Here is a 19,710-nt window from a genome sequence, read left to right as displayed (position 1 = left end):
CCAGCTGGGTGCAGCTAGTATAGGTAAAGTCCTGTAACTCTGGGTTGGCTGGAGCTTGCTCAGGTGCTCTTGCAGGGATGCCACATTCCAGGCATACGTAGAAGCTGTGGAGAGACTGGGGCATGCTCAGTGAGGACAGGAGATTTTAGCTGCTATAATTGAAGATGTTTCTACTGAGCATGTGTGAACTTCACTTTTTTAGAGATTTATAGCCTGACCAAATTTGGACAGATTTTCCTGGACAGCAAAAGACACCCCCTTTGCCAAATTACAAGGTCCTTCTCCAAAGCATGGGGGAGTAAGAGCTGTTTAAAAAAAAATGGTCACCACATTTTTTTTTTTTTTTTAAACTTGGGCAAAACAACATATTTTCTCCTAGTCTTGTTCTCAGAAATGGCTGAACCAGTTTGGCTAAAATTTTTGAAAATTAATTCTGCCTGAGGCAGACACCTGGCATGGAAAATTTCAGCCCAAAGTGTTAAAGCTCGGTAAATTACAAGCAACGGGGTCTTATGATAGGAAGTGTTAGGTAATCTTAAAAATAGGTGGCACTACAAGCCCTGCCTATAATTACATGCACTTTCACACCTATTGCTAGATTAAACTCCAATGCAATGCATTAATTTTCAAAAGTTTACAGATCAGCTCTTGAGACTAGCTTCCAAATTTCAGAAGTTAAACTTTTGGCATGAATAGATCAAGATGTGGCTGAAGATTCCTTTGATGTCTTGTTTTGAAATTTCAGTTGTCTGGGGAAGCACAACAGGTTGAATTTTCTTTTCATTGTTTCAGGAACAGTATGTGTCAGACAACATCGTAATCTATTGTCCTCTATTATAGAAAGGATAGCTCCTACACGTCCCCTCCTGCTGGTCTCTTGTGTCACACTGATATACTGATTCTGTGTATCAAATGAAACTATTAGAGAGGAGGTTAGAGTACAGGTGGCAGAAATCATATTCCAAACTAGATCGATCATAGCATTAATATTAAAGTCCTATACTGAAGATGTGATTGAAACAAAGAAGGTTCTCTTTTTCTCCACCATAGCATCTGCAACATCATAGTAAAGGAAATTGCTCCAGGTAGCAGACAGTCTAACAAATTTGGCTGCTTCTGTTCAGATACTGTCCAGTGTCTATTGCTTGAGGAATTTTCAATTTACTTCACAGAAAATGATTTAATCTGGACTGGCTGTGTCCATGGGCTAAATTCTATGTCAGGAAACAGAAGGAGAAGTGGCCAGTTTCTTTCCCTGAGTTTCAGCCAATTATACTCATTGAGGTTCCAGAACTACTTGAAGAACTGTGGGCTATCACTTACATTAGTTGTAAAATCTAACAGAGAGAGAGTCCGTTATTGGGTGGAGGAGAAGAGAGTCAACACCTATTACAGGCTGCCAACAATAGCTCATTAAAAAGATGCTAGGCCCTTACAATCTTGCCTTATCTAAAGCCTTCATTTGTGGAAAAGGTTATTGTGAAGTATCAGGGGCTCATTCACCTGCACATCTACTAGTGTGATATATGCCATCATGTGCCAGCAATGCCCCTCTGCCATGTACACTGGCCAAACCAGTCTCTAAGTAAAAGAATAAATGGACTCAAATCAGACATCAGGAATGGTAACATACAAAAGCCAGTAAGAGAACACTTCAATCTCCCTAGACATTCTATAAACAGATTTAAAAGTAGCCATACTTCAACAAAAAACTTCAAAAACAGACTTCAAAGAGAAACTGCAGAGCTACAATTAATTTGCAAATTTAACACCATTAATTTGGGCTTGAATACGGACTGGGAGTGGCTGGCTCACTACAAAAGCAATTTCCCATCTCTTGGTATTGACACCTCCTCATCAAATATTGGGAGTGGACCACATCCAGCCTGATTGAATTGGCCCTGTCAAGACTGGTTCTCCACTTGCAAGGTAATGCCCTTCTCTTCATGTGTCAGTATATTTATGTCTGCATCTGTAATTTTCACTCCATGCATCTGAAGAAGTGGGTTTTTTACCCACGAAAGCTTATGCCCAAATAAATCTGTTAGTCTTTAAGGTGCCACCGGACTCCTCGTTGTTAATGTGAAGCAATGTATACAATACTTTAAGTCCTTAAAGTTCCTGGAGGGAATTCTAGTCTCATTTTAGACCTAGTTATGGTACAGAAATAACTGTGTACTTGCTGGACCTTCTCCTCATCATGGCAGTTGACAAAGTATCCAGGCTGGTTCTTTTAAATCCATCAGCAGGCTGATACCACTAAACACAATATTTTGTTAATATGTTTATAGACTCTGGCAGAGATACAGAGCTTCTCTTTAACTGCTGTCTTACTAGCATTGTGCCAATTAGTAAAGCTGTTTGTATTTTAAAATATTGCACGTCTCAATAATGTTTTGATTAGTACTTCTTATAGACTGAAACAAGTTAAAAATAAATAACAAATTATGAAAGGAAGTTGCATCATTTTGTAGCACGTAGCATGTATCTCAGTGAAGAAGCAAGGCATGTCTTGTCAGCTTAGAGGCACCCTGCAAATTAACAATGATGTTGAGGTGTCCTGGTCACTTCGTTGCTAGCAAGTGCCTTTCACATCACAATATGCAACATGTTGAAACCCCTGAGGGCTATAAATATGACTTCATGAAGAGCCTAACAAAAGTTATATGATCGTTGCCACTTTTATAACTTAGTGACAGGAATTATGCCCTATCATTGAACTGAGGAGAAAGAGAATACACATGAACAGAAATAATACTGCTGCTCTTCATCCTTTCCCATAGTTTACCGGGTTTACCGGAAATAAGAATAGACAGACATACCTGTATAGGGAAGCTCAGAAAGTTATGAAGCAGCTTCTGGATCTTCAGGGGGGAGATTTACTTGTATTATCTGACAATCCTGATAGATGAGCCACCATATACTAGCTAGGGGAAAGGCAGAAACCTGAGAGAGGCTGGCCCAGGAGCAACTTGATTGAGGGAGCTACATTCTGACTGCCTAGTTGCAAGCCTATTGAGCTATAAAAATCAGCCAGCTGCAGATTAAAGTAATGAAAGGAAAAATCGTAGAGTGAGGGCAACTCCACCTGCGATAGGAATAGGGATTTTATACTGTACAAAGGAATTCCTACATTAAAGGCAATTGTATAGGAAACCTTAGCTAGTAGTAACTCCAAGTTAAGTATTCTGGAATATTGCTAATATCTTTCATTCTCCCATCATGCACTAGTAAACCATTTAAGTTCATGAGCTGGATATCTAAACTGCAAGACAGATCCCTGCACCATCCTTTAATACACTTGGCCATGGGTACAGCTCCCATGCTCAGGGCTGAAAGCTCAAGCAACAGCCCTCACCTCAAGGTCATCTTGTTTTTCTGTAATACTTCACTCAGCCCCTTGAGCACATCAAGCCTCTATGAATACTTCAGACCCAAGTAGCAAACAACCATCCCATGAGGGAGAAAGAAGAGGGTACGAAAAAGAAAAACCAAGAGCAAAAAATAAATATAGAAAGGTGAAAAAACACAGAACAAACAAAAAGAGGAAAGGAAAGAAGGATAAGAAAACGCAGCAACTATTCAGAGATACAAGACTAATGGAAGTGGGGTGCACTTGCATGCTTACTTATTACCAATGAAGGTTCAAAGAAAGGACTGGGAATCACTACCATGCAGTCTTCTGGAGTAAATTTTTTTTGATATGCTGATTTTCCTATACACGTGCACTTCCAAAGAATATAATAGTCTCAGTTAATATTTTAATTTAAATTTGCTGTTGTCTCTCATATTCTGGGACCAACACAGCTACAACAACACTGCAAACAATTTGCTGTTTATAACTCAGGAGCCCAGACAATATTTAGCATGCAAAATAAGGTTTCTTGAAACACTGACCAGGAGTTACATCAGTTTATATCTAATTACTACTACCGTTCTTACAGTCAGATCCATTAACATAGTTCCGTGATTCAAATGGATTGTAAGGGTAAGAAAGCTGCACTTCTTGTAGCACACAGGAGTTTTGCTGAGATTTCACATTAATACCCATTTTCATTGGAAAGGGCAGAGTTTAGCCCAGCATATAAAAATAAGCCACTTAGATTCCAAAAAAAGTTTTATAAACTGGACTACGACAGTGAAAAGATATGTATCTTGATTTATGCTATGTAGTACTAGGTGCACAAGTGTCAAATATTGAATGTTAAGATAATACTAAATATTGCTGCTAAAATTGTCAAACTGGCTCCTAATGGTAAGCATCTACAGGATTTTCAAAGCACCTTGAATCCTATAGGAGTCAATGGGAGGAAGGGCACTCAGCAACTCTGGAAGTCAAGCCATTTTCAGTTAGGCACCTAATTTAAAGGTACCCAAGTCTAAAAGAAATATGGCCAGAATAATCTCAAATTATTGGTGTTCACTGGAATTTTTCATCTTACTTATCTAAACTACAAAGTAAAAGATATTATCAGTACTAAGATAAAATACATTAGTGTTCAAATTTATAAAATTAGAATTATCAATTAGCAACTTTCAGACATCATTGCTTAAGAAATTTCTATAGAAATAGAAGAACTTTAGAGTTAAAGATGACGTGTGTTTGAGACAATACTATATGTAAAAAGATCACTTTAATATTTCCCCATTTGTACTCTTTAGTTTTATTATATTGTACCTTGAAACTTTGTACACTTGTTTGGAACTTACAAACATTAGCTTGCTATATAAACAGAAATCAGTATCACAACCACGTGTTACATACAGCACACAACGCAATATCTTTTTTTGTACTACCAGAGAGGATGACAACAAGGGTAGAAATTAACACTGATCTTGTATCAAAAGATTTTTGGCAGGTCCAATGAATATTAAATTATGCAAACACAATGTTCAACTGCCTCTTGATGCTGGGTGTGGTGGAACAATAAACATCACTCTGACAGGAAGGGTGGGTGCACTGCTGTCAACCGTGTTCCACCACTGGTTGTCCTTGTCCTCTCCTTGGCTCTCAAACCAAGGTCCTGCAGTCTCATAGAGCACAACCTGAGACACACCACTGGGCTAGCTTTTCCTGATATACTTCACTATTATCCACCTAGCAAAAATACATATTCTCATTTCAGCATACATTACTACATGTGTCCAAAAATGTGTAACAGGAAGACAAAAACCAGTTATTTATATCAGTCAGTGAAACTCACCTCAAATGTACTTTTAATTAAAAAAAACTTGCTTTCTTTTTGTGAGGTTTTTTTTAAAGCTCTTTAGGCCTATCTGCTGGAACTATAAAAGATAATTAACCCAAGACAAATTGTCACCTCTTAAAGGCCTGGGGCTTAAGGAAAGGGAATATCTGTACTTACATAAATAGTTACTGTCAGAAATCTTGCATCCCTTCCTCCAATGATTTACATAATATAAAGCCTGCCCTTGTCTCAACATTAGCAGCTGAAATCTACATACAGGTACCAGCAGACAAAGGTTGCTGCTAAGTAAAGTATAACAATCTATTACTATATGCACTGACCCCTTTAAGGAGGAAGCCTTCATATTTTATCTTCTCCCACCCCCAGTCCAATGAGCACCTGGTTTTCCCATCACCTGTGTGTGTGTGTCTCCCTCTCACCTCCCCAACGGAGCCACAAAATTGCTCTGCACCGGTGCATCCACCATCAGAGATAATAAGCAGTGATCTTGTCATCCACGGCTTTCCGTGATGCTCATGTTTGTTGCCTTGCTAGTAGCCAACCAGGCTATGCCTTTCCTTCCACCTGCTCTGGGTTAGGAGCCCTCCAAGATCAATAATACCCTGTGCATAAGTCCCCCCTCCCCAAATTGTCCACTATGTACAACGGCAGATCAAGTCACCCCCGCCAAATCCAACAAATCCTTTCAGCCTGAGATAGACTACGTGAGCCAGACCCCCCCTTCCCGCATCTCTTCCCGCCCAGGCAAGAAGAAATCCCGGCGGTGGGGCGGGGCAAGCCCTCTTACCTTGATGATACTGCTCCTCCGGGGGATGCCGGATTTGCTTTCCCTCTGTTGCACGGTGGAACATCCTCTCGCTTTGCTGCCGGGGCTGCCGAGCTGGGCTGATCCTGTCTCGTCTCCGACCAGAGCGCAGTCCCCATTGGAGACCCCGTCGCTTGCACTGTCAACACAGGATCTGCCGCCGCCGCCTCCTCCTTCCCCGTCTCCTGCCTTGAAAGCCACCTTCCCCTGGACAGGACCCGGGGACGAGGGAAGGCCCCCGCCCCTGGTGCTACCAGTGGCAGCACCCCGACTGCCAAACTCCGCCATCAGCCTCTGCCACTATAGCTGCAACAATATTGCCGTTCCCCTCCACCCCCTTCCCCTGCTGCTGGCTCTTCTTCCGCTTTTTGTATATTTAAGATTGGGAAGGGGGGGGTTGTGCGAAAGTCTCTCTCCTCCACAGATCTGGCAGCTGAAATTGTAAAGCTCCTGTAGGGGTGAGGGGGAAATGTCCTCGAGCCTGCTTCTGGGAGCTGCTGCAGCCCTCCTTTTCAGCACCTGGGAAAGGAAAAAAAAGAAACGTGACAGTCTCTCGCTTCACAGGAGACTAAAGGGGCGGGGAGCAGAGAGATACAACACACCACACGCACTACAGGGAGAGGAAGGCTGAATGAGATCTGCCTGAAAGACAACACACCACAAAACACACACAGCAATGGAGGGTGGAAAGGTGCCACACCACAGGAGGTGCATGTTAACAAACATCGATGCGGAGTACAGCATAAGGGGGAGGGGGAATAAACCCTGCCTCTGTCATTACTCACTACTTAATATTTCTGGAGGCACTACACCATTCAGGCTGCTAAATTATGGGGAGGAAAAGTCTGTTGCTGGCCGTACTCCCCCAAGGGGGATACACAAACTTACAGGGGAAAACGAAAAGCCCAAATACTATAGCCCGGGCTGTGGGGCGGGCGTAGGAGAAAAGTGTGTCCCTCACACTTCCAAGAAGACCCGACACAAAGACAGAGTCCAGATCAAACCAGGAGCCCGAGGAATCAGACGCTATTAAATAATAACCGACCCGCCTCCTGTGCCCCCCGCCTAGCCCTGCCGCCCCCGGCCCCGTGAACGTTAACACGCTCCAGCGCAGCCAGCCCGGGACCGTTACCCAGCCCACCTCCCGGGGGAGGGCACCAGAGGCGGGGCCGCCAACTTTCTCCCCTCTTCGCTCCCTGCTGATCCCAGCCACTGAGCACAACACACACCCGCCGTGTGCCCGGCCCTGCAGCCGCTCCCCTCACACCCCGGCCGGCCGGCCCCACGCAGCCCCCCACCGGCCCTTCTCACGCTTCCCACCCCTGCCCCCAGCAGACACACACCTCCACAGCCCGGGCGCAGGCGGCACCTCCCGCCGCCGCCGCTTCCCCTCCCTTCCCGCTCCCTCCGCGCTATGGTCGCCGCCGCCTCAGCCCGAAGCCGGATACAGAGATTCGCGTGGCTGCTTCCCTCGCTCGCTGCATCGCCGCCACCCCAGCTCAGCTCAGCGTGCCGCGCCGCGCCGGCCCCGAGCGCCCTCACCCGGGGAAAAGCTCCGGGGCCGGGAGAGCGCGACCGCTCGCACGGCCAAGCAACCCTCGGCTCGGGAACCCCGCCGCCAGCACCCCCATCCGGCGGATCAAAAGCACTCCGCTGCGGGGGAGGATTAAGTCCGTCAGTCAAATGTTACCCTCCCTGCTTGGGGCTGGCGCCCTCGCTCTGCTGCTCCGCGGGACCCTCCCGAGCTGTAGCAATATGATATTGGGAGGGAGAAGATGTTTGAGATCAAGAAAGCTTGATCCCCCCACACACACACATCCTCCTCGCCACCCACACTCTTCAAAATCAAAATGTTCAGTCTCCCAGCTCCAACCCTCCAGCAGTTCCCCAGGCCCAAGGCGTATGGCTGTCCCCATCTGCTCTTATTTTTTCCTGCGGTTTCCATTATCACTTGCTAAGTACATTACAATGCAGCACTGTTCACCTTGAACCGCAGCTTTGACACAATGTATGTCCCCTCCCACCCTAGCCCCTCAGGACTCTCCCTAATTAATCTATAATGATGTCTAGATTAGAGACAGGAAACCAGTTCATTCATGGACAATCGATCCTGCCCATTAACTGTATCCAAAGTGTAAATCAAATTGATTGAACTGGATAATACTGGTACATGCTGTACATGTATGATTAAGGGCGATTTCCAAAAAGAAAGGGAGGGTAGCAAGGGAAAGGAATGGTACACTATGGTACAGGTAGCAATTTGACCCTGTCTGATGAAGTGACTCACCTAGAAATCTTCCCTTCTACAATATTTCCATCGTCCCCCAAGGAAAGCAGGCCATTAAACACACACTATGATCATCACTAACCCAGGAGTCTGAATAGCACCTTACATCACATGTAGCCCCATCTGTTTCTATAGGGCTACTTGCAGAGCAAGGTCTTACTCAACCTGAGTGACTGTTTCAGAATCTGGCCAGTACAGTTAGAAAGGTGTACTAATAAACGAAGAGTAGATAGAGTGATCAAGAAGTGGGTTAATCATAGTTTAATGAAAAACATAATTTGCCAGTCACCCTGAGAAATAGTGTCAACACAAAATTATACCGTGTTGTACACCATGACATATGTAGCATATATTTGTCTATATCCAAAATGTGTATACAACACAAACAAAAGCACGCAAATGCATGAAGGCAATTATTGTAATACATTATTCATTTCTCCCATCTTCTGACCACAATGTATTTTTGCAACAGGTTATTTAGTCTTTTAGGCCCTGATCCTGCAAACACTCATGCACTTGCTTCCTAACTTTAAACTAGTGAGTAGTCCAGGCTAGAGTTAGAAAGATTACTTGCTTGCTTAAAGTTATAAAAAGGCATAAGTGTTTTCAGGACTTGGACCTTAGAATTGTGAGGGCTAACACTATTAAACCTAAATTCTGGACTTGAAACAACCAAATTGAGTTTTGATGATATAGGCATGCAGTCATCTTTAATATTCTTCCTCAGCTTGGCATTTGGCACTGCCTGACCAATTACGTATAAAAACCACAATCATTAAAAATTCAAAATGAACTTTGAGTAATGTATCTTCAGGTATGCAAACCACTCCTACCTGAGTTTCCTTTCCCACATTAGCATCGCAACCATTTCTTCCAGAGGATAGGATTTACAAGCTACAGGTACAAAATGTTATTAGAATCATTTGTTACACAGCCTTGCCAGTAACGCAGTGAAAAGGAAGATTAATGTTTTCAGCCATTTTGCTACTTAGGATGCACATTAGAGAATCAGTCATCCAACCAATGATTTTCAGGCTTGTAACAAGAGTTGCATGGTCCATCCGCAGAAAAAAATAAAGTCTCCCCTTCCCACCTCACCCTATTTGTCCACTCTATATGGAGAGAGGAGAAAAAGATTTGGCCTTTAAGTAAAACCTTGGCAGACCTGTAACTAATGATGCCAGGAGCAGCAAGCAGCCCCTGCCAGACTTTTTCATGTGAGCACTACAGATACATATCTCCAGAAGCCCTCTGGCCATAGAGCTGATGATTTTAGAAGTGCAGGTTTTTGATACAAAGTGACCATTAAAATATCTCTGAATCTTAGTTTAAGAAGCCTATATGTACCAGCAGGTGCTATACTACATGTGTAGGTATTTTTATAATAGTGTAGTGCAGTTTAGGCACCTAATAACTGCTGAAGATATAGGTATCAAATATTGAACTTGAACTTTTGTGCCAACAGATTAATGTAATAAAGAAAAACAAATTGTTATATTTTTGAGATTTCTTCTGCAACTCCTTATTCCCTGGTGTTCATTATTTCCTTGTTCTGCCTATTTTAGTAAAGGAACAATTACAGTTTTGTTACAAACCTAATTTTTTAGAGGATTATAGCTCAATCATTTTATTCAGATATATAGTTTAGTACATTAACCTTAAACTCTATTTCCCCATACAAAATGAAAAATTACTGATACTTACAAGCCAAAATGTTCAGAAGTACTCAATAAAATTGGAACAAGTGGGGAGTCCTTACTCACCCTAGTGAGCACATATTTACTCAGGTAGTCCTCTTGAAGTCAATGAGACTAGTGCTTTAAGTGCTCAGAAGCATAAGCTCTGTAACTGGAGACATCTTGGCCTTGATTTACAGAGCTGAGTTCCTGCACTCCCAAAAATCTCAGTACTCCTGAAAATCAAGCCCAATGTGTCCAAAGCGCAACACTCAAAGTCAGTGGTCACTTTTGGAAATGGTGACCTTGGGGTTCAATCTTGTGAAATATCAAGTGCCATAGAAGTCAACAGAGCTTGCGGACACTCGGCGCTTTGTACATATAGAACCTCAGAGCCTCATTTGCTCCTACTGAAGTCAATTAGAGTTTTGCCTTTGACTTCAAGAGACTAGGATGAGAACCTTAGGACCCGTTTTCAAAGGTATTTAGTGCTTGAAAAAGTGCTAAAAGCGCCTACATGCCAAACTCTCTGTGGGAGTTAGGTACATAGGCACTTTTAAAACTCCTACTAGGTGACTAACTACATCTTCAGGCATCTAAATACCTTTGAAAAGCTCTGGCCTTAGTCCTTAGTGCGGGTAGATAATGGACACGGCATGAAAAACTGCTAACTTACATTGATTTCTCTCTATTTTGGGAGAAAGTGTGGTCCAGTGGATAGGGCACTGCCCTGTGACTCAGGAGACCTGAGTACTGTTCCTAGCTGTGTCACTGGCCTGTCATTTCACTTTTCTGTACCCCAGTTTTCCCACTGGTAAAATGAGGACCATATTTATGTTCTTTGTAAAGTGCTTTGACATCTATGGCTGAAAAGACTTTTGCATTATTATTATTTTTATAAGATGTTCTTAGCAGCCAACTGCTTTAATTGTTATAATGAAATGAGGATTATTATAACAGGAGCCAGAGAACTTTCTATGAGGATATTTAACTGAAAAACAGATGTTATGCATGCACAGCAGCCAATTTTCATAAAATCCTACTAAATATCAAAGTTCCATAGCTAAGCAAAAAGCACCTGTTGGTCTATTCCAAGTCAAGTATTAACTTGCAAGCATTAAGGGCCTACAAAAATGGGGCAATTAACCCCCTGACCCATAATTAAATGACCTGTGAAATGAAAGGCCAGATTATTAATATCCTAAGCACTTTTACTCATTAACATTAAAATATTATTAGCAATTATTTTGAACAGATGAGGCTTTACTGTAATCTCTGCTTAAAATTTGTTTTTTCTCCACTATAAGATTCTTTACAACTCCAGTAATTATCTTGTATCTGATTTGATTCAATAACTAAGGTCCTGATCTTATAAATGTTTATGCACGTGAGTAAAGCTATACATATGAGCAGTCAGTAATTGATCTAAAGGAGAGTTTAGTTATCAATAATGTAGTATTACACATTTGTAGATTGTGAGTGTCTATGTGTGTGTGAAAGAGAGCATATGTTTTTGAGTGTGAGAATGTGACTGTCTATGAGAGAGAGAGAGCATGTTGGTGGATGAACACAGCCAAATTAACAGATTTGTTTCTTGGAAAATATTTGTTATTTTTTTTGCACTTGCAATTCATTATGTTTATATTTTTGGAAAGTTCATTGGACCAGCCGTTGCAAGATAATTGCTTCTTTTCTATATTAATTCATCCGTACTAAACATTCTTAGCCCACTGACTGCAGGACTCTTTAGTATCTCTCCCACCCATCATGCCAAACTGTTTGGCTAGAAATCCACTGAGCTTTGCAAATGAAGATTAACAAGAACTTGACATGTCTCCCACCAACCTCAGTATTTGAATCTGCGAGGGGTTATTGTCCAATCCAGCATCACTCAGAGGTTCTTCATTAGACTGGCTGTTACTCACCTACCAGACTTTTTTGTCAGTTGGTTGCAATTGATGCAGCATCTTCATATTCTACGTCACATTATTTCTCAGCATTTCTGAAAAACAGGCCATTCCTTTAGGTTTCTAACAAAAGATCTAGGGCCAAGATTTTCAAAAGTGACTAGTGATTTTGGATGCTTCACTTTTTGGGGTGCCCAACTTGACATATCATAAAGGGATTTTCAGAGGGTGCATGTGCATCACTTTCTGATAATCAGGCCCCCCCTTCAAATCTCAAATTGGGCATGTAAAAATGGCACCCAAATCGCTAGTCACTTTTGAACATCTTGGCCTTGGCACCAGTTTTAGGCAGCCATGTTCTGAAATCTTGGGTTATCTGAAATAGAAATGGGATTATATAATATCTTAGCCGGTTGTTATTTATTTGCATTCCTAAAAATGCTTAAGATCTGAACTTTTCTTCATTTACTTTAATGTCATTAATTTCAGAAAAACTTTAAAATCTCAGGCTACTACTATTTGAGATTATTCTGGGTAAAAATTCCAGAAAACTTAAATGCTCTCAGATATCTCAATCATTTATAGGGCAAAATGTCTATTTCCAACCCACATGAATGACAGATACAGCTGATAAGATTTGAGTCATGAGCATTTAAACTGTAGCACATATGTTTTACCAGAGCGACTGGAATAACAAATCTGTTCTTGAAGTATTTCTGATACATCTTTAAAGGAGCACACAAATACTGTTTGCAGACTCTTTGTTAACATACTAAACTCTGACCTCTAAGGAAAGCAGAGAAATGGCAGAGTTATATAAAAGGGCTGACAGCCAGAATTCTGCAGAAGAATGGATTTCATTTTGTTCTTGTTATATTTGTTAGTAACTATTGGAGATGTTTAGTAGTACTTAACTCATTGAACATGAATGCATTTCAAGGGTCATGTACTCTGTAAGTACAGGAATCCGACTTTGCTACTACAAGAGCCTGCAAATCAAATAACTAAATACCTGCAATAATATTTTATGGCTTCATACAACCTAGACTTTGTTCCTGCAAACTGAGTGAAATGTTAAACCCTTATCTACATCCTTCATTAGATTCTTATGTTGAAATGAAAATGTGTAGGCTTTAGTTGGCAACTTCAAGATGATATTACCTTGCCAATTCTCTTAATAGTATTATACATTTCACTAGTTCAAGAAAGGGCCCCAGTCTCTCACATTATGGGAGATTAGATTAAATTAAAGTGTCTCTTTTCTGTCATCTGAATCTCATCTAATATGTTCTTCATTTTATCATCTCTGTGGTGGCAACCAATGGGTTTGTAGATGCTTAACAAGCATAGCGGTGGTCTTGTGCCTGGTTTTTGAAAGTTACAATACATAACTTTCTGCAGGTCAAAAGCTAGACTTATTTCTTCCAATTTACTCTGCTAGCCAGAAAGCTGATGATACTACAAAGGAAGTTAGTGGTATGAATAAAAGGGGAATTAGACTCCCAAAGCGAATGGCAGACAAAATTCAACATTTTCCACTTTGGCCTAATAACCTCTCAGTAATGCTATGAGTATCTCAGGACTCTAGTAAAAGTCTGCAGCCAAGGTGGAAGCCAACCATGAATTGATTAAGTCATGACTAACAAAGGTTTTTGAAAAGAGTCCATGAAAACACAGTCTCATCTTTACCAAGTTATTACAAACCATAACAAATACGATCTGTTGTAATAAGAGCTACTGCAATGAAGTGCTGCTGTTGCAGCATGATCACTGTTCTGTTACAAATTAAGGTCAAGTACAGTCTCTTTCTATGGACCAAGCTAACATCTCAGGGAAAAATGACTGAGTTCTTTCCCTACCAGAATGCATTTTAAAAGCATTCCATTTTATACTAATGTAACCAACTACTTTATTTGATGTTCCAAAAACCAAATGAGTAAACAGCTATCTGCTTACTACTTTGTTGAGGTAAAAGTGATTTTATTTTACAAACAGTCAATGCAGCTCCTTACTGAGTACACAGATGGAAGGAGTCTCTACGCCACAATATTCCTTGCAACGGAAAGTTGTAACTTGTGTTGCCAAAATCTGGTACAGATATTCATTTTCAGAGTACAATATTTGATGGAGTTATGCACTGACTTAAAATGCCCCATTCTCCTCTAAGCTATGTCCCTTTGAGGCAATCACACAGTACAAATTATTTGAAAAGGAAAACAGCACTGAAACATGGTAGAATACAGCCCACTTGGCGTGGAGACTGATGTCAACTCAGCAAGCACTGGATATTGTGCCTTTTACTGAAATATACACTGCTGTTCTTCAAGCATGTGAGTAGTCGCACTAATTTCAGTGGGATGGCTCACAATCTTAAAGTGAGCATTAGCTCTTCCCTATGAGGGCAGGCAGGATTGTGCATGTTACAGTGTTCTGCAGTCTCAAGTGAAGTCAACCTTACTTTTTAGTCTGTTAGTATTTTATCTTTCGCTGCTTTGAAAACAAAATGATAGTTTAAACGATCGTTTCTTTTAAATAAGGAGCTTTTCAGCAATAAAATGTGATAAAATGTTACAGTATTTATAGCTTAGGATAGATATTCAAAACTTCTTGACTACAACACACGTGCAGGCTTTATGGTTGAAACATCAAGAAAGAAGAATAGGATTATTTTGAACACCTATGGTGCTGTTACAACAAACTAATAGCACAGCACCAGAAAAATCTCTTTGTACATTCACTGCAAACATTTGTATTGTAGATGAACAAAGTTAGAGTAAGAGTCCTGACTGTGCTTAGGTAGTATATCTTTTTATTGTATTTGTCTCTCTTTTCCTATCATAAAGACATTCATTACAAAATCTTAGTGCATCAGACAGGTGCCAGTACTAAAAGGAATATTATTTTACAACAAAGTAGACCAAAGTCAATATACTATGACCTTGTTTTCTATCTGAATAAGCAGGAGATAAAGTAGGGGGAGCTCAGCTTCCCTTCATCTACCAAAAAGACGAGAGAGAGTTCTCTAGCTCCTTCTTTCTAGCATGAGGGAGTTTGCTCCTCCAGATCACTCCCTCTGCTCTGGCTTGTGTGGGGAAGATTCACCAAGAAGCAGGAGCAGCAACAGGAGCTGGTGCCTTCTTGAGGAGCTTCTGCGACTCCTAGCCTCTGTCAGTAGGTAGACCAAGTCTTCATCTTAGAGAAGTCTAAATGATGGCTTTTATAGGAAAACAGCAGGGGGACTACAGATGTTCCCTGGTACAGTTTCATACGCTGCACCATTGCACATATACACACTATTTTGCCTTGCTGATCACTGGCCTGAATTCCTTTCAGATATATTTCTTCTCTGGTACCCCTTCTCTTCCTCTTTCTGTGTCTCATCATCACAAGGTGATTCATAGATTCATAGATTATAGGACTGGAAGGGACCTCGAGAGGTCATTGAGTCCAGTCCCCTGCCCGCATGGCAGGACCAACTACTGTCTAGACCATCCCTGATAGACATTTATCTAACCTACTCTTAAATATCTCCAGAGATGGAGATTCCACAACCTCCCTAGGCAATTTGTTCCAGTGTTTAATCACCCTGACAGTTAGGAACTTTTTCCTAATGTCCAACCTAGACCTCCCTTGCTGCAGTTTAAACCCATTGTTTCTGGTTCTATCCTTAGAGGCTAAGGTGAACAAGTTCTCTCCCTCCTCCTTATGACACCCTTTTAGATACCTGAAAACTGCTATCATGTCCCCTCTCAGTCTTCTCTTTTCCAAACTAAACAAACCCAATTCTTTCAGCCTTCCTTAATAGGTCATGTTCTCAAGACCTTTAATCATTCTTGTTGCTCTTCTTTGGACCCTTTCCAATTTCTCCGCATCTTTTTTAAAATGCGGCGCCCAGAACTGGACACAATACTCCAGCTGAGGCCTAACCAGAGCAGAGTAGAGCGGAAGAATGACTTCTCGTGTCTTGCTCACAACACACCTGTTAATACATCCCAGAATCATGTTTGCTTTTTTTGCAACAGCATCACACTGTTGACTCATATTTAGCTTGTGGTCCACTATAACCCCTAGATCCTTTTCTGCCGTACTCCTACCTAGACAGTCTTTTCCCATTCTGTATGTGTGAAATTGATTTTTCCTTCCTAAGTGGAGCACTTTGCATTTGTCTTTGTTAAACTTCATCCTGTTTAACTCAGACCATTTCTCCAATTTGTCCAGATCATTTTGAATTATGACCCTGTCTTCCAAAGTAGTTGCAATCCCTCCCAGTTTGGTATCATCCGCAAACTTAATAAGCGTACTTTCTATGCCAATATCTAAGTCGTTGATGAAGATATTGAACAGAGCCGGTCCCAAAACAGACCCCTGCGGTACCCCACTCGTTACACCTTTCCAGCAGGATTGGGAACCATTAATAACAACTCTCTGAGTACGGTTATCCAGCCAGTTATGCACCCACCTTATAGTAGCCCCATCTAAATTGTATTTGCCTAGTTTATCGATAAGACTATCATGCGAGACCGTATCAAATGCCTTACTAAAGTCTAGGTAGACCACATCCACCGCTTCACCCTTATCCACAAGGCTTGTTATCCTATCAAAGAAAGCTATTAGATTGGTTTGACATGATTTGTTCTTCACAAATCCATGCTGGCTGTTCCCTATCACCTTACCACCTTCCAAGTGTTTGCAGATGATTTCCTTAATTACTTGCTCCATTATCTTCCCTGGTACAGAAGTTAAACTAACTGGTCTGTAGTTTCCTGGGTTGTTTTTATTTCCCTTTTTATAGATGGGCACTATATTTGCCCTTTTCCAGTCTTCTGGAATCTCTCCCGTCTCCCATGACTTTCCAAAGATAATAGCTAGAGGCTCAGATACCTCCTCTATTAGCTCCTTGAGTATTCTAGGATGCATTTCATCAGGCCCGGGTGACTTGCAGGCATCTAACTTTTCTAAGTGATTTTTAACTTGTTCTTTTTTTATTTTATCCGCTAAACCTACCCCCTTCCCATTAGTATTCACTATGTTAGGCATTCCTTCAGACTTCTCGGTGAAGACCGAAACAAAGAAGTCATTGAGCATCTCTGCCATGTCCAAGTTTCCTGTTACTGTTTCTCCCTCTTCACTAAGCAGTGGGCCTACCCTGTCTTTGGTCTTCCTCTTGTTTCTAATGTATTGATAAAAAGTCTTCTTGTTTCCTTTTATTCCCGTAGCTAGTTTGAGCTCATTTTGTGCCTTTGCCTTTCTAATCTTGCCCCTGCATTCCTGTGTTGTTTGCCTATATTCATCCTTTGTAATCTGTCCTAGTTTCCATTTTTTATGTGATTCCTTTTTATTTTTTAGATCGTGCAAGATCTCGTGGTTAAGCCAAGGTGGTCTTTTGCCACATTTTCTATCTTTCCTAACCAGCGGAATAGCTTGCTTTTGGGCCCTTAATAATGTCCCTTTGAAAAACTGCCAGCTCTCCTCAGTTGTTTTTCCCCTCAGTCTTGATTCCCATGGGACCTTACCTATCAGCTCTCTGAGCTTCCCAAAATCTGCCTTCCTGAAATCCACACTATTTTGCTGTTCTCCCTTCTACCCTTCCTTAGAATTGCAAACTCTATGATTTCATGATCACTTTCACCCAGGCTGCCTTCTACTTTCACATTCTCAACGAGTTCCTCCCTATTTGTTAAAATCAAGTCTAGAACAGCTTCCCCCCTAGTAGCTTTTTCAACCTTCTGAAATAAAAAGTTGTCTCCAATGCAGTCCAAGAATTTGTTGGATAGTCTATGCCCCGCTGTGTTATTTTCCCAACATATATCCGGATAGTTGAAGTCCCCCATCACCACCAAATCTTGGGCTTTGGATGATTTTGTTAGTTGCTTGAAAAAAGCCTCATCCACCTCTTCCACCTGGTTAGGTGGCCTGTAGTAGACTCCTAGCATGACATCTCCCTTGTTTTTTGCCCCTTTTAGCCTAACCCAGAGACTCTCAACACTTCCGTCTCCTATGTCCATCTCTACCTCAGTCCAAGTGTTTACATTTTTAATATATAAGGCAACACCTCCTCCCTTTTTCCCCTGTCTATCCTTCCTGAGCAAGCTGTACCCATCCACACCAACATTCCAATCATGTGTATTATCCCACCAAGTTTCAGTGATGCCAACAATGTCATAGTTGTATTTATTTATTAGCACTTCCAGTTCTTCCTGCTTATTCCCCATACTTCTCGCATTTGTATATAGGCATCTAAGATACTGGTTTGATCTTTCCTCCCAGTTTTGTCCTGACTCTCCTTTCTCTCTGCCAATATAGCCCACACTCCCTCTCGTTTCCGACCCATCTCCCCGGTCTCCATGTTCCCCACTTACCTGTGGGCTTTGCTCACCTGTCCCCGTCGAACCTAGTTTAAAGCCCTCCTCACTAGGTTAGCCAGTCTGTGTCCGAATAGGGTCTTTCCTCTCCTCGAAAGGTGAACGCCATCTCTGCCTAGCAGTCCTTCCTCGAATAGCATCCCGTGGTCTAGGAAGCAACACTATATCTCCAATTAACATCAAGACCTGTGAGAACACCCACTAAACTTGGCAAGCTCCCTCTTCTATTTTCATCTACTTTAACCACTGTAAATCAGGTGAGCTAATATACTCTGAGCTGATTCAAAGCTTCTGCATGTAGTAGGAGTAGCAATAGCACCAATAATTGTATAGATGTGATCCTGTATATGTGCAATGGGTTGTAATGTGTATGAAAATGGAATGACCAGTAATTTGATTTTAACTTCACTAGGTACCACTGCTTAATGTGATGCAGTGTAGGCAATGAAGGACAGGGACTAATCTATGCAGGCTTTAACCTTCAAAGTCTCAAGGAGGCTCACTAATGATCTAGAAATATTTGTGTGTTTATGCCTGTCTGTTTGGAAAACTTGTGCTCCTTTTTGCACAGACCATCTCAGAGGTTTAAGCACTGGTAACATTGCCATTGCTTGCTAGTTCTGACTCCAGTACTAAAAAAAAAAAAAAAGGGTTGCTTCAACTGAGAAAACAGCTTTCGTTGGCTGGTTCCTTTAGTGTCTTGTATGCTGAGTTAAGAATAATACTTTGTTTCACATTTTAGACCTCTTTGGTTTCTGGATGGTGATTATGCACACACATACATATACACACACACACTCGTGATAGCACTACCCTGATTGCTTCCTTCGTTTACAAACTCCTTGTTGAGTTTCATACTATATTTTAAATTTTTTCAATAAAATACACATCACTTCTCTCAAGAAAATAAATAAAGCTACAGAAAGATGTAAAAGATGGTTCTAGCTAAGATATAGAAATGAGAGAAGTAGAAGAACTCCACATAGAGTGGTGTCCTGGTAGCAATTATGGGGAATGCCTTGCAAAATATATATTACACTATTTGCAAATGGAAACAAGAATCCCCTCCCCCCCCGAAAAGAGAGATTTTATTGCCCAGGAGCCTGAAAAGCAGTAAGTTGCAGAGCTATCAACTTTAGTTCCTTTTATGGTTTGGAATATATTTAAGAATTTGAAAAATAAAAGCTTTGTTAATCCACTGGGAGCTCAAAATGAATTGCTTATGAAAGCACAGATTCCTTAAGCAGTTCTAAGGAATTGGGGTTGTTTTGTCTCACAGCTCTCTTTCTGAAATATGTCTTCAATTTCCTAGTATGTTTTCCAACTCTAATAGGATCAACATATGACACACATACAATGCACAGTAGTTCTCTCTTCTTCTTGTATGTGAAGGGTTGACCTTCTAGCTCACTGACGACAAAGTCTCTTAAATATAGCATCTATCAGGGAAGCAAGGCTTCCTG

At 41.3% G+C, this 19,710-nt stretch overlaps 1 protein-coding gene across 5 annotated transcripts in view; it reads right to left on the bottom strand.

Annotated features, from left to right (window-relative positions):
- PLCL2 (phospholipase C like 2) overlaps positions 1 to 7,454 on the bottom strand; it is a 201,879-nt gene extending 194,425 nt beyond the window's left edge. The window contains exons 1-2 of one of the 5 annotated variants that reach the window (XR_004644470.1): positions 6,801 to 7,047; positions 5,998 to 6,534 (exon numbers count right to left, since the gene is read on the bottom strand). Coding sequence is in view for 4 of the 5 variants with exons in the window: in XM_034760744.1 (XP_034616635.1) it covers positions 5,998 to 6,303 (306 nt within the window). In the remaining variant the exon portion in view is untranslated. Of the gene's footprint in view, positions 1 to 5,997; positions 6,535 to 6,800; positions 7,051 to 7,358 lie in introns of those variants that run through there. The other 4 variants (XM_034760744.1, XM_034760745.1, XM_034760743.1 and 1 more) reach the window with 4 other exon arrangements.
- Positions 7,455 to 19,710: the final 12,256 nt, after the last annotated feature.

Source organism: Trachemys scripta, chromosome 2 (genome assembly GCF_013100865.1).
Source record: "Trachemys scripta elegans isolate TJP31775 chromosome 2, CAS_Tse_1.0, whole genome shotgun sequence".
Taxonomy (NCBI): Eukaryota; Metazoa; Chordata; order Testudines; family Emydidae; genus Trachemys; species Trachemys scripta.
The sequence above is the reverse complement of the archived record's forward strand: the minus strand, read 5'-3'. Positions and strand labels throughout refer to the sequence as shown.